The sequence below is a fragment of the Netta rufina genome, assembly GCF_964035555.1.
Source record: "Netta rufina genome assembly, chromosome: 2".
NCBI lineage: Eukaryota > Metazoa > Chordata > Aves > Anseriformes > Anatidae > Netta > Netta rufina.
The window spans coordinates 140603733-140618388 of record NC_140124.1 but is presented as its reverse complement, the minus strand read 5'-3'; the positions used below and the strand labels follow the sequence as shown (position 1 = coordinate 140618388).

Here is a 14656-nt window from a genome sequence, read left to right as displayed (position 1 = left end):
TCCATCACGCTGAAGATTTAAAATATGCATCTTCTACTGTACTACAAACTCAAAAGATCAACCTACTCAAGCTTCTTCGTGCTATCGTATCTAGAGTACTGCTTTCAGTAAAAAACATTTGGACATAATGTCATAATTTAGACATAACAAAACATAGATTTACATTTAGGAAGGGTATATGAGGCAAAACCCCACTGTACAGAATGAATTCTGATTGCTGAACTGTTCTTTAGTCCAAGTAATTTTAGTCTACAGTACATCTGCCCACTATTTTTAATTTTAGAATGAAACCAAGTTATTAGAGATGTAAGTAAAATAAAAACAAGACTGATGAGGATTTAAAACTCTAGATGGCACACTCATACAATAAAAGACTATAAATCTGAACAAAAATACATAGAGATTCACCTATGAGACTTCCTTGCTTTTCCACCTGAAATAGACATAATCTATCTGCAAACACTGTTTTCAAGTCAATTAGTGAATTTTATGACATAAAAGCATCTGCACCACTTCTCCAAGTTCAAACTGGGTAACTTAATACAAATACTATGCAATATTAGCAGTTTTATGTTTCATCAGTACCAAATTGAGTTAATTTGAGATTCTACATATGATTTACTCATGGCATAGCACCCATTCTGTCACACCATCATATTCACTGCTCACAGTAACATATTTCATGGATAATGGGAACGAGATCGTACGTTTCCTAAAGACATGGATTCATGCAACAACCAGTTATAAATATTTTCAAGCTTTTAACCCACAGAAGCTTTTGTTGTTGCTTTGTTTTTGAGCAAGAATTCAGTTTTATTACCTCAAGTCCAAGGTCATCGATGCACTGACTTTAACCTACCCGTCTACACAGAGCAGGCAGTATAAAATCTGAAACCCATTCAGCTTGGATGGTGACTACAATCATGAAAATGACACCACAATATTTTTATTAGAATTTGTCAAGGGTATGTTGCTGTCATGTAATATGACTGAAGCAGTGATAAATGAAACGACAGCTGTGCAACTGAATTGCCACAGCATACATATGAACATCAGCGGGAATGATCAGAACTGCAAAATCCATGGGTTAGGGTGGCTGGCTAGTTTTCTGAGTAAATTAGCAAGCTCCTAAAAAACAAACACAATACAGACTTAGGATGCACTAGATCCTCCATGCTAATGTCTGTAAAAATACTTGCAACCTCCAGTAAGTACAAGACAGTAGAACAAAGTGGCTTATCCTTACAATGCAGTAACACTTGGTTACTGCAGAGAAGCCCACATACCATAGCTTACACCAGAGTGAGTGGGTAGCCATACTGTAGGTACAAAATCAGTACAGACCAGCATGCAGCCCTTTATTCAAATGGTTTTTAAATTCAGGAAGTGGAACACACGTACAACAAAGGACACATAGAAGAAGTAAAAAAAAAAAAAGTGCCTATGCATATACTGATTGGAGAAATTAGGTGGACATGGAACCATTTGCCTGCAAAGCCACAGAGATCAATGTCTTTGGCCTTAAGCCAGTTCAAGACACCCTCTGAAGTATACAAAAAACTTTTCTCCATTTCTACAATACAAGATACCAATTCATTAATAAAATTAAGTTATTCGTCTAATAAAGTGTATTCCTGCGTGATAACCTCTTCTTGATATATGGCAAATAGTCAAAAAATTTACATCTGTAGCATGCTTTACTTTACATATTTAACTCTTAAATATTCAAATATGATAAAAACTTCTAACAGATGTTATTAATCTACACATATAAATTTGTAACTTCCATTGGCAAGTCCAATAAATCACTATGTATCTTTTAGTCATTTAACAAGTTTATTTCTACAAATTATGGCTTAAAAGCAGGTACTGTACATACAAAAATCTTGATACTGATGTGCAACTCATTATACTTCTTTATGCTGTCTTCGTTGGTAATTTATTCACTTCAGTGGGTATTTATCACATTTCTCATAGCAGCAATAAATAGTCATTTACTTCTCATAAAACATTATTTTAGATAGCCACATTAATCAATACAAAATTAATTTTTAACAGCATTTGAGTAACATAACCCATAGCTCATTAAAGTTTGATCAGGGAATCTGTGAATTTAATATTACATGTCTTTGTGCCAACCTAAGACTGAGTGATTTGCAGGGTCTCCAACATGTCTTCCACTGCCTTCAAAGAGTATTTACTTTCTTTCTTACTGCGACCTGCAAACTGGAAAGAAAAAAAAAAAACAGTCATATATAATAAATTTTTGCACATGGATCCTGTACAAGAAATGGTTCTTAAAAGTTAAGTACGACAAAAACAGCTCTAAAATTATTAGCTATATTTACTATAAGCCCAAAAGCACAGCCTCTTTAATGTTTCATTAAAACAATGTTTTTCCTACAACACAAGCTATGTTATCCTTCCTCTAGTAAGTCATGAAAAATATGTACCAAAATCCTTAATTTCAATCATTTGCAAATCACTAACAAATACTCCATTTGTAACAGTAACATTTATCTAATGACAGAGATCATCCTGTTGTTTTGTTTGCTCTGTAACCTTTAACATGAATTTTATTTGACTTGAATTTTTGATGTGATTCAATATAGATTATATTCATGATTTAAACAGTAGCAAGACTTGGATTTGATAGCTAATCAAGGAGATAATCTATTTTCTATTTTTGTTCCAGCAAGACAGAGAAAGCTCTACTTACCAAAATCTACTACAGAACAATGAAGTCATCGTATAATTGCATTTTATGGTTCAAAGTAACTGCAAGTAATGACCTTGTGTTTGATTGTAACCTACTGCTGTAACATCTATTTCAGAGAGTATTTGAAATAAAGCCTGTCTTGATAACAAAGAAAAATACAGCTTAAAAGATACTATTTTCCAATCCTATGGCTTTACATTCCCTAAGATACGTGCAACCAAATTTGGGAAAGGAGGGGGAAGAAGGGTAGGAGATGTTGATTACTCCATGCTGACTTCAAAAGGGGCTTTCTAACTGTACTGACAGCTCCCGTCGCTCATCAGCCCCATCTAACAAAAGGGATTTATTGACTAAGTTGATCTTCTGACAAATGAAACTCTCAATCATTTTTAATACACCTGCATTAAAAAGAAGTTTTGCATTTGGTGTTGGGAAGGTGGTAAAGAAATTACAGAAGCATAACTATAACTTGCAGTTAGTAAAATAGCCAATTCTCTACCTAATTCTTAACATCTGAACACTCAATAAATTTTCAAATTAATGTTTTTTTATTTCAAATACCACTGCTGTCTTGCATAGTTACTCTTTGATTTATAATGTGTCCCTTCTCTCTTGTAATTAACTTAATTTAGCAAACTCTTCATGACCTGTTAAGAAAGATTAAGTCATCAGACCCAGGTAATATCACACCAGCAACAAGCTGCAGGCCCTGTTAACCTGCTTTTGACCCCTAGGCTACAATCTAACATTGGGATTCCCAATCAGTACTGGGTTTTTAAAGAAACAGCTTTGGTACAGTAAAGGAAAACCTATTTCAAATTAAATAACTAGGAGAAAGAAATGCAGCTACTGGGACAACAGTAGTTAGGGGACATAATGAAAACTCCGTATTTTCATACTTCTTATTTTCAGAAGATGAACTGACATTCCCTGTTTTACTCTTGCAACATGTACAAATCTGTTCTCCAGGCTGCAGTTTCCATAATGCCCTGCAACAGTCAACTTCAGGGGAAAATCAAAGCTATCGTAGCATTCTCTCAGGTGAGAGAAGAAACCTTTGCTCGAAATCTGAACTTAATACAATGTCCTCTTTTTCTTCACACTAAACAAGAACAGTCCTAAGCTGACATTTGGGGAGGTCCAAACCCCTTCATACAAACAAGCAAATGCAAGAACAGAACTCAAAATCCTCGATAGAAGAACTGTTCCAATTCAAAGCATTTCAGAGACTCGATAAAAAAGCACAGAAGCCTGTGGTCAAACAGTACATTTGGCAGAACACACAGAAAGCAGGCAGAGGAAAGCTTGAAAATAAGAATTTCACTTATTTTCCTTGTCTTTAGGGACACTGAAAGCAAAACTGACACAAGACATTAGCTTAAAAAAGTTACTTGTTAGTTTCAGGAGCGGCTGCGTTCATGATATTGACGTGTGCTTCAAGCTACACAAGCAAAACCAAACTCTGCGTCATAACAAACAGAAGTATACTTGGAAATCTAATCACTTCAAATTTGCCCTGACGAACAATTATTTTGTCTATTCTGCCATTACACAGCAATTTGACTGATTGAGCCGGAATCCATTTCTTAAAATCATGATTTAATTTTCTGTCTCCCAAATGGTTTGTAACAAAATCACCTCTCCAACCATAAATAACATGTGGATTGCTAACACAGAAGAATTTAGCAATATACCCAAGAAGCATGTATCTGGAAAATTACTGTGAGTAGGATCACATTAAAGATTTTTGTGAGCATTAATCAAACTTCCCTGCCTCTGCTGAAACGCTTCTACCAGAGGACATGCTAAACCAATTACCTAATTGAAGAGCACTAGAGGTAGCCCTAGTTTGTGTCGAGGTTAAAGGAACCGTGTGACTTGTGTCCTCAGCCAGGACAGTGAAAGGCTTCTGCACAGGATTGGCACCGCCTGAATAATCCAGAGCTTCCCAGTGATAAACTAACACAAAACTAAGCCTGAACTTGTAACAACTCTTCAAATAATCAGTACTTCTGTAACATTTCAAATAAAAGTTTAATTTTGTTTGCTTTTTTTACACACTCAAAGTTAAGTGGCCTAGAGAATGATGATGACTTTATTATTATTTTATATTTTTTAAGAGCATGTGTTAGCAGCCAGGAATTCCAGCTCCAAGTAGCAGTTCTAGCTACAAAATCTTCCTGACTTCGTTCATAAAATTACATCCCTCCCAGATTAGGCATAGATGAGAGGTAGTAATCAGCACAAATGGGTACGTATTTAACATCAAAATAATAATATTAACCAGATAAAGCACAGATATTTGATGCTTTAAAAAAAAAAAATCCAACCCAAAACCAAAAGCTTAATTGGACTGTTCTTTATGACCACATCTTTCTGTAAAGAAACTGCTCTGTAGTCTGACACTGGTGAAAGTAGTGAAAAGTGGTAGAAAGTAGTATTTTCTTTTTACACTCGAATACTCTCTTTTAAAATGACAATAAACTAAAATGTTCCTCTGATTTCAAACAGGAATACACAGGAAAAGCAAAAATCATGAGCTGAATAAAATTACCTCTAAGAGAATAAAAGAACTGGCAAAAATATTTCAAATAAGCTGTATGAAAAATAAAAAAATGCAACTATAGCCGGTGTTGAATTTGAAAAAACAGAGCAGGTTTCCAAAATTACTAAGCATTATGTTTGTACTTGAAGTTCAAAATCCAGACTGAAAATGGGGAAAGATCTCATTGCAAGACAATTGCTCGAAAATAACTTTCTGAATAGCTTCATATTTTAAAGTCACAAATGCCCATAATTTGACTTGGCACCCATGTCAGGATTCAAAATGGATCTTATTCTCTAGAACATGACTAAAGGAAAAATTGCATTTAACAGTGTAAGAAGGTCCAACTAATAAAACATTTGGCATTGTCAATGCCAAACTCAACAGGCTCTTAAGGCTCTTATTTCACTTTGCAAAGAACCTTGGATAATGCTTGGAAAGTGGGGAGGATTTATAGAGATAATACAGGTATCTAGCTTAAAACCTGGCTAGACAATCTTCCACTAATGGGAGAAGGCTGTGAGGGCTTCCACTGGCACAAGCCACTGAGGTTTCATCCTTAGGTCCAAAAGATGACAATTTCCAACCACTCAACACACTAAGGGAGCAACAAATCAGTACTGACTCATAGGGGAAACTGCCACCTACTACATCACCAAACACCATTTGCTGTAGCAGTTGGATGTTGTAAGCCTCTGACAAACACTAGAGTGGCCAAACCTTTCTGCAGTCATGTCAGAGTAGCAAGCTCAATAGGGTTGGGCTTAGGAAGTCCTGTCCAGCTGTAGTCACTACAGCTTCTTATGGGACTCCTCTGAAGATGAAAGGAGTGTTCACATCAGTTGCTCGCCAAATCCTAGGTTGAACAGATACACTTTCTGCATAGCTGAACTCTCCCTATGATTCCAGTCAGATATGGTGTTCATCACTTTATGTTCCAAACAGCTAAAAAGAGCTGCTAAAGTGTGCAATGCATCACAAAAGTATGAAGTCACAAAGAAGTTATGACATTTGTTTTAAATATATAGTTGTGTTAACATGATCTGTTCTGGTAAGCATCAACCAAAAATGCTTAACATGGTTTCCTAAATAATTTCACAGAAACAATGGCATTGCACTTTCCAGTAAAAAATACAGAACAACAACAACAGAAGTAGTCATATTAGAGATAGTGATGCTAACAGAAAAAGCTATGTGGAGGAAAAAAAAGAAACGGCAAGTTTATTTGGCTGTGAGTCAAGTAACTACAAACTTCCATAATTAAACTTTCACTGTAATTAGAACCTGGAGATGCATATTTTTAGGTCTTAATCATGGTATGCCACCAACCCACAGCCAACACTGACTTTACATTCCCATTCTGATGCACCCTGAAGGAGGCCATTTCCCAGAAACACTAATGGGTCTCTACTGGTGCTTTGAACTGGAAACCTTAATCATTATCCCCACTTAAAACATGTGTTCAAGGCCCCTCAAATCTAAGCAGATCATTTTATTAAGACCTAACACATGGAATAATAGTTTTCACCCAAAATTCACACATCTTTTAAAACCTGTCTTGTTCTGTCAATAATGAGTCTATTGTGTATTCTGCTCTTCAAGGTTTGCTTTGTTTGTTTTCTCTCATAAATCCCAAAAGACTAGTGTTTTCCACTGACACTGTGCTTACTGGAATGTCAGACATACTGAAGCCAAAAGAAGTCCTGCTAATTTATGGGAAACGAGACATAGCATGCAAGAAGAAAGCAAGAAATCCATGCAGGTTATGTTGATTTACACACATCGCATCTAACCTGTTGAATGGCAGTTGATCAAAGTGCAGACAAAACTACAGAGTATGTCGAGAGTATCAGAAAACAGTTATGTACTAACCTGGTACGCTCTGTTTATTTGATTAGCTGCCCAGCTGGCATATTTCATATTATCTTTTTTCATTTTTGCGCTTGCTTTTGGGTTGGATGCAATATGGCTTGCAGACTAGAAATGAAAGCATAAAAAAAAAAAAAAGCAGTGTAACCACAAAATATATATACATGAAATAAACTGAGAGTACTTAGCACCTTTGCATACAGAGCCCTGGTAACAGCAGAAATAGAAAAACTGGTATACTGGTAAACTGCATCCAATTAAGAATTACATGAACTACTTAAGCTATAGTTTGTCCTAATTAAGGCTAAAGTAGACTTAAGCTCAGTTGTGTACTGAGTTAAGAACAGAACCTGGATATAATCAGCCAACCCAATTTGCTTTTCCTAAAGTAAGAGTTACAAATTAGTTTTTCCTATTTGATTTCTTACCAGAGGAGATTAAAAATGCATCATCTGTGTGCCCAGACTGCCATTTTTTCCTGGTGACATTAGAAAAGTTTTAGAAGCAGGTTTTATACAAAAACTATGCCCATCTTCACTTGGAAGAATTACTTAAGAACTTAACTCATCTTGGAGACATTTCCACTTACACAAATAAATCCACTTTGTAAGGAATCATTGCTATTCTGAGTGCAAAAGTACTCGAGTGCAAAGAACTTACATTCATCAATGAAAACCTACAGAGATCTCAAGAAAAGAGCATGAAGCCAATGCCTACGTAAGTACTACATACAGAATTCAAACAGTTTTCCCCTATTGCTATTTATCTGCAACTACCTCCAGAAGTGAAAGGAGTGGAAGAAGAAGCCTCTACAAATTCATGAACGTTCTTTCTGAAGCCAAGACTCCATGACTTAAATTTGCAATCTAGTATACAGTCATGGCCCTAAGCTAAGGCATAATTCTCTACAGTTTCCTGACTTTGAGGAAGCATTACCAGTTTCCTCAGCAGATGCAGCCAAAAGTCTTTTGGAGAATTTACCACGGTTACAGACTGTCTTCAGGGACTACAGATGCTGGGCATGTCTGTCAAGAACTAAAGTAGTAGCCACAGTAAAAGCAGATCCTGAAGTCTAGAAACAACATTAAAAAGAAACTAGGAGCCAAAGGGTAGATACAGAAATAGCAATGGCAAGCTGAACTTGCAAGCATCTCCTAGTATCAGCCAGCTCCACAAACCTGAAGAAACTGACCAGTCAGTAGTGTACTTAAATTGTGCAAATCAGGGTTTGTTTGTACAACTTTCAGGCAGTGACAAAACCACTTTTCTCAAACCCTCATATTAGCTCAAAGTGGACAGTCAAATCATTGTGGAAATAACAGGCTCTAAGTCTACCTTATAGACTGAAAATAACAGGCAGGACATTAAGATCTGACAGAGGACAAGTCCAAGTGCATAACGTTCAACAAGGGATAGTGCCAGGTCCTGCACCTGGATCATAACAACCCCATGCAGAGGTGTAGGCTTTGGGAAGAGTGGATGGAAAGCTGCCCAGAAGAAAAGGACGTGGGGATGCAAGCTGAAAGCCAGCTGAACATGAAGTGGCCAAGAAAGCTGATGGCATCCTGGCCTACATTAGAAATTGTGCAGCCAGCCGGACAAGAGAAGTGATTGCCCCTCTGAATTCAGCACTGGTGAGACCTCACCTCGAATACTGTGTTCAGTTTGGGGCCCCTTGCTGTACGTGGGATATTGAGATGTTTGAGCATGTACAGAGCAGAACAACTGAAGCTAGCAAAGGGACTAAAAACAAGTCTTACGAGAAGCAGCTGAGGGAATTGGGGTTGTTTAGTCTGAAGAGGAGGCTGAGGGCAAACCACATTGCCCTCTACAACTACCTGAAGGTAAGTTGCAGCAAGGAGGGAGTCAGTCCCTTTCTGTAGGTGACAACTGATAGGAAGCAAGCCAACAGCCTCAAGTTGCACCAGGGTAGGTTTAGACTGGACATTAGTAACAATTTCTTCACAGAAAGGGAAGTCGAGCATTGGACAGGCTGCCCAGGAAGTGGTGGAGTCCCTACCCCTGGAGGTATTTAAGAAATGTGTGGATGTGGCACCAACAGACATGGTTTGGTGATGGGATGCAGATGGTCAACGGTTGGACTTCATGATCTTGAAGGTATTTTCCAACCTAGATGATTCTTTGATTCTAATTACTGTACTAATGGCCAATCACATTCTTGTCAATAGTTCTGTTCAGGCTAAAGATTCATTTTGAAATTGTAGAAAGTTCTATTTAGAAATTGGACTGAGAAAAACAAACAGATAAAAAAAAAAAAAAAAAGGTGTTTTGTTTGTTTGTTTTGTTTGTTTTTAAACAGTTATCAGTCATAGTATGGTACTACCCTTCAGCAGTTCAACATCCTGCAGAGAAGAGTATAACTTCAAATACTTTTTCAAGAAGTTACCTTCATGTGTTAATTATCATAATTATTTGGAAAACATGGGCAAAACTTACAGCTTAAAAGCACTTCAACTAAGGAGACAATTGCAAAGATCAGCTTCTTGAAGCTGCAAAAAATACCCAATCTCAACGCGCTTTATAGATAACACATCTTGTGATGACATTACACAACTGAGCTCCTAAACATGGGGATTTACAGCCATCCAAACTGTCTGAAGATGCATTAGTGTAAGTCACTAATCAATATTATGCAACTGAAGTCTCTGGGAGCCCTAACGTCCCAAACAGCTTGAGGTGAAGGAAATTTTAACAAACAATAATGCTTAAAAATATTTTAAAATAAATTAATCTTTGATGAAGTTGACCTGAAAGATAGCTTGATAGCTAAAGATAGTTAACCTTGGAAAATGTCTACACTGATAGTCAAACTATGTGAGAATATTGATGGGGAAAAGAAAAAATTAAAGAAAAAGAAAAAAGAAAAGAAAAGAGAAGAGAAGAGAAGAGAAGAGAAGAGAAGAGAAGAGAAGAGAAGAGAAGAGAAGAGAAGAGAAGAGAAGAGAAGAGAAGAGAAGAGAAGAGAAGAGAAGAGAAGAGAAGAGAAGAGAAGAGAAGAGAAGAGAAGAGAAGAGAAGAGAAGAGAAGAGAAGAGAAAAAGTGTTTGAATTTACATATGGAAGTATATGAAGGAGAGACCTTGCTTCTATAGGAAAGCACATTCAAAAGCAGCTAAAATTACAGTTTATACTTCTTAATAAAACATTTTGAAAACTGATTTATTAAAGTATCATTACCCTATCAGGGATACTGGAAGCAAGATGCACATACTGGAATAGGGATGACAACTTCAATGTCTTTTTACTACTTTTGATCACTGGCATAAAATTGTCCATACTCAATATTTAGTAACAGTGTTAACAATCTAAACCACTAAGTTAAACCAAAAGGAAGAAAACCTAGCAAACAGGAAAGGAAAACATACAAGCATAAAGACATTCAAAATGATAACATGGAAAATATATAATCAAGGTGCTTACCATATAAAGTCCAAACAAAGCTCTCATATTTCTGTTGTTAAGCTTCAGTGCTTGTGCAAAATACTTTCTTGATAGCTCAAGGTTTTCAAGCCCCCCTTGAGTGTATTTAACCTGTAAAAATGATAGGCTCTTGAAAGTTGCATGTCACTCTTGCCTCTAGCATTTGCTCTTGATTCAAAGATATTATGAAATTTCTTGTCACATTTGTTTCACACAAATATTTCAGATAAGTTCTACCAAAGGCAAAACACTGGCCTGTGAGAAATGTTAACTCTTTTCAATAAACACAAAAATATTTAACTATAGAGAAAAAAGTCAGTGTTAATTTAATCAGTTGCTAAAAGAATAAAAAATGATTATTTTGCACCTATTCAATACAATATTGGGATAGCCTCTTATGAAATTATGACAAACTCTCAATCTAAAGGTAAATTCTGACTGCTATAAATCCATACTAACTCTAAACTCCTTCAGTGTAGCATACACCAGTACAGAAAAAAACAAAAAAACAAAACGTTTTTCATTAGCTATTCAACTGCAAAATAGTGTACAAAATTTAAAGATCACTCCACTATTTTCTACTAGTTTTGTCTGTTATTAAAACAAGAAAGATAATTATTAGAAGACATGCTTCACAGATTTTCTATCACAAAGTTATTTAGACATTCAACTTTCAATGTTAATTCAATTTTATCCATTTTAACAAAACAAATTCAATTAATTCCACGCAGTTAAAGTGTAGTTTAGGGGAAAAAAAATCATACATCTGAAAAATGAATACAAATGACTAAAAACGTTGAGCTCAAACTTCAGTGTCCTCTTTCTACTCAGTGCCCTTTCAATAAAATAATTCTTACTTGAAGGATTCCAAGACCTGGCTCCACAATAATAGGTAATACATCATAATTTCCTAGATACGATGTATAGTTTTCCATTACTGTTGAAAAATTTCACTTCTCATTTGAAAAGTACATAAACATTTCAACAAGAATTGCTCATTTAAAAGGAATTTTTATCCTCAATAATTCCTACCCTTACTCTTATTTATACATTAGTCAAATTGAGCAACAAAATATATATTTTTTTTTTTTTAACATTCAAGCTCTTTGAGAAATTAACATTCTCTGTGTACTCTCTTATATCTCCTAGGGAAAATTAAAGAAACTATTTTTATTCTGTTTTCACCACTTCAGTAACATAAAAGCAGAACACATTTAAGTATAATTGATTTTTCTGAAAATACTTACTTCAGCATATTGCTGACAATACAAGTGGTTGTGTGGATTAGTCATCATAAGCTCCTCTAAGCAGAAGGCTGCCTTTGCATAGCTGAGGAACATAAAAACAGTGGCATATAAAAACAAAAGAATACACAGCTCTCTCCCTCAGTTTCTCTACAGCGCAATACAAGAAGCCTTACTTTTTTTCATAACTCCATGATTTACAATCAAAAGAAATGTTTTATTTTTCAATGATGTTTGAAACCACAAATCACTATTTTTTACATCATAAACAGTGAAAAATATACAAAATGTATACACCTAACACCAACTACAACATAGTTCTTTTTTTTTTTTTTCTACAAGAAAATTCAGCTACACGATGATTGATTTAGCATGGTATAGATTGGAGCATTTACACTGTTGGTTATCTATCTACCCACAGTCAACCACAGAAATGCGATCAAAAAACATACGGAAAGTTCTAAAAGTCAGACAGTCCAAATGCATGCAAGAAAATAGCATTATACCAGCCCAAACTGGCAACAACTTATCGTTGCAAAAGAAGACCTGTTCTTTATATGAAAGCTTTCAGGAAGAACTACAAGACAAGCTTATAACAACTTTGTTCCGGTTAATAAAAATCCTAGCTTCACAATATTTTGACTAATAGGGTTTCCTGCAGAATTTGTGTCTTCTACAGATACGTGATAGCACACAGAGCTTATATGACAGGAGTCCAAAATACAGAGAGACAAAGTTCATAATGCCAGTGTTGGTAGATACTTAGTATCAGAGCAGAACCAATTTAGCAACAATGAGAATATTAAACCAAATAATCAGTCAAGTATTATTTCTTAAAATAAGCAAACTGTTTTTTTGCTATGATCATAGCAATAGTCAGATATATATCTCAAATGAGATGCATCTCATTTGGAGATAAAAGGATAGTAGACCAACTCTCAAAAGTAGAAGCTGCAGTCCTCCTGTCAGAACAGAATGAAGAACTGAGGACTACATAAACCTTGTAAATCTAGGAGTATTTGTTAACAACAGTAACAGCATGGTGATTTCACAAGCATGACAGAATTTGTGAGACTGATAAAACAAGTGATGAAGTATTTCCTTTATTTCTAAAATTAATATTTAGGTTGCTTTTTCAACTGACTGATTTTTTCTCCAAATCAAAATAATTGTAATAATTAATGATACTCGTAAAATAAAACTACAGTGAGAACAGTCAACTTTTTCAATAAATTGAAGTTCATCTTTTTTTTTTTTTTTATTTAAAAACCAAGGCAAATACAAGCAAAACCAATTTCCTTCTCAGGCTTTATTATATGATTTTGTAATAAAGATTACAGAAAAAAAAAAAGCTGACAAAAGCTATAAAGGAATATGTATTCCATTTATTCTATTACAGCCGTATTCCAGCTCCACCAACAGATTTGACAGCTTAAATATATTTCTAAATATATGTGTATACATAATATTAAATTTCCATTTTCTTGGAAAAGTTGGTGAATTTCTCAAAAGAAATGTAAATCTGGGACATCAAAATTCTAGATTAATCCCAAAGTCAGCATTTGAAAGAGTTTAATAATTATTTTTGAGAATGAGGTGGAAGGAGAGACAATGGGTGAACAAATTTTTCATTGCAGTAAGAAGGGCTATTTCTTGAGAGTTTGATTCTTTTACTACTCTCTAGAAAGGAAGGAAGGAAACAATGTGATATAATTTAGGCTGGGTTGAAGAACTAAAGTGGGGGGGAAATACGCCTTTGGGTGGGGGTTAGAATTAATGCTGTGATATTAGAAAACTTGCACTAAGGCTTTGAGCTAATCCTCTCACACTGGGATTTCCTCCTGTCACTACAGCAATAAAAAAAGCTAACAAAAACATTAAATATCCAATAAGCAAGTTACTACAACACTCAGCATTCTTGATTGCACTGGGTTTTGTACCCAGGCGACCAAATTCCTCTAACTCTGGATCCATGTTTTATTTATTTATTTTTAAAAGATTACTAGAAGTTCTTGCAGAGGTAAGCTAAGAGAAAGTAAGAATGCTATGCACAAATGATGTGATAAATTGTTTTTAGACGTAAAGAATTTTAAATCTGTAACTAGTAAAAAATATCACTTGTGAGAAAAATTATAGAAAATGCATACTGCTCATTGCCACACTTAAAACATTTATTTTAAAATAGTGGATTTAAAAAATAACTGAAACATACTGGTGATTAAGTAAATTGTTTCTGTTTAAAAATCAAATACCTTGTTAAAGCACTAGTAGTCAGATAAGGCTGATTCTGTGTTAATTATTTCCTGACAAAGCTGATATTAGAAATGAGACTGTATACTTTCTAACACTAGTCCTTCAAAACAATCACCAAGGTTTTTGATTTGCACAGAGCGTAGTTCAATTTAACAGTTTTTATGTGGACTCAGCAAACAACTTACTCATGCTCATTGATGTAAAGTTCTGCAAGTTCATGCCAAGCTTCCTGGTCTCCAACAAATCTGTACAGAAAAAGGCAAGAGAGGAAAAAAAGCAAAAAGAATGTGTGAAGGGATTCTGTACATGACCAGCCTGGAAGCAAAGCGTAAATCAAATGCAAATTCCATTTTAATTAAAAAGATTTATCAGAATAGCAAAACACAATCTGTATTCTTGTGAGACACTCACTGTTCCAGATACTCATTCAGCTCTCGGATGGCCTCAAGATTTTTCCCCTGGGCTTTTCGAATGGCAATCTTACGCTTTCTTGCTGCCTATGGGTTGACATTAATAAAGGATTAAGGTCTCATAATTCCCTGGGTTTTTGTAAAGAAAGCAATTTGACTGTGCAAATTATTATCTC

The 14656-nt window shown here is 35.2% G+C and overlaps 1 protein-coding gene across 1 annotated transcript in view; it reads right to left on the bottom strand.

Moving 5' to 3' along the window:
• Nucleotides 1-1337: 1337 nt before the first annotated feature.
• Nucleotides 1338-14656, bottom strand: part of EMC2 (ER membrane protein complex subunit 2) — a 46911-nt gene continuing 33592 nt past the window's right edge. The window contains exons 6-11 of the mRNA XM_084306679.1: nucleotides 14482-14567; nucleotides 14256-14315; nucleotides 11821-11902; nucleotides 10574-10684; nucleotides 7137-7241; nucleotides 1338-2226 (exon numbers count right to left, since the gene is read on the bottom strand). Of these exons, the coding sequence (XP_084162805.1) occupies nucleotides 2140-2226; nucleotides 7137-7241; nucleotides 10574-10684; nucleotides 11821-11902; nucleotides 14256-14315; nucleotides 14482-14567 (531 nt within the window). The 3' untranslated portion in view covers nucleotides 1338-2139. The remainder of the gene's footprint in view (nucleotides 2227-7136; nucleotides 7242-10573; nucleotides 10685-11820; nucleotides 11903-14255; nucleotides 14316-14481; nucleotides 14568-14656) is intronic.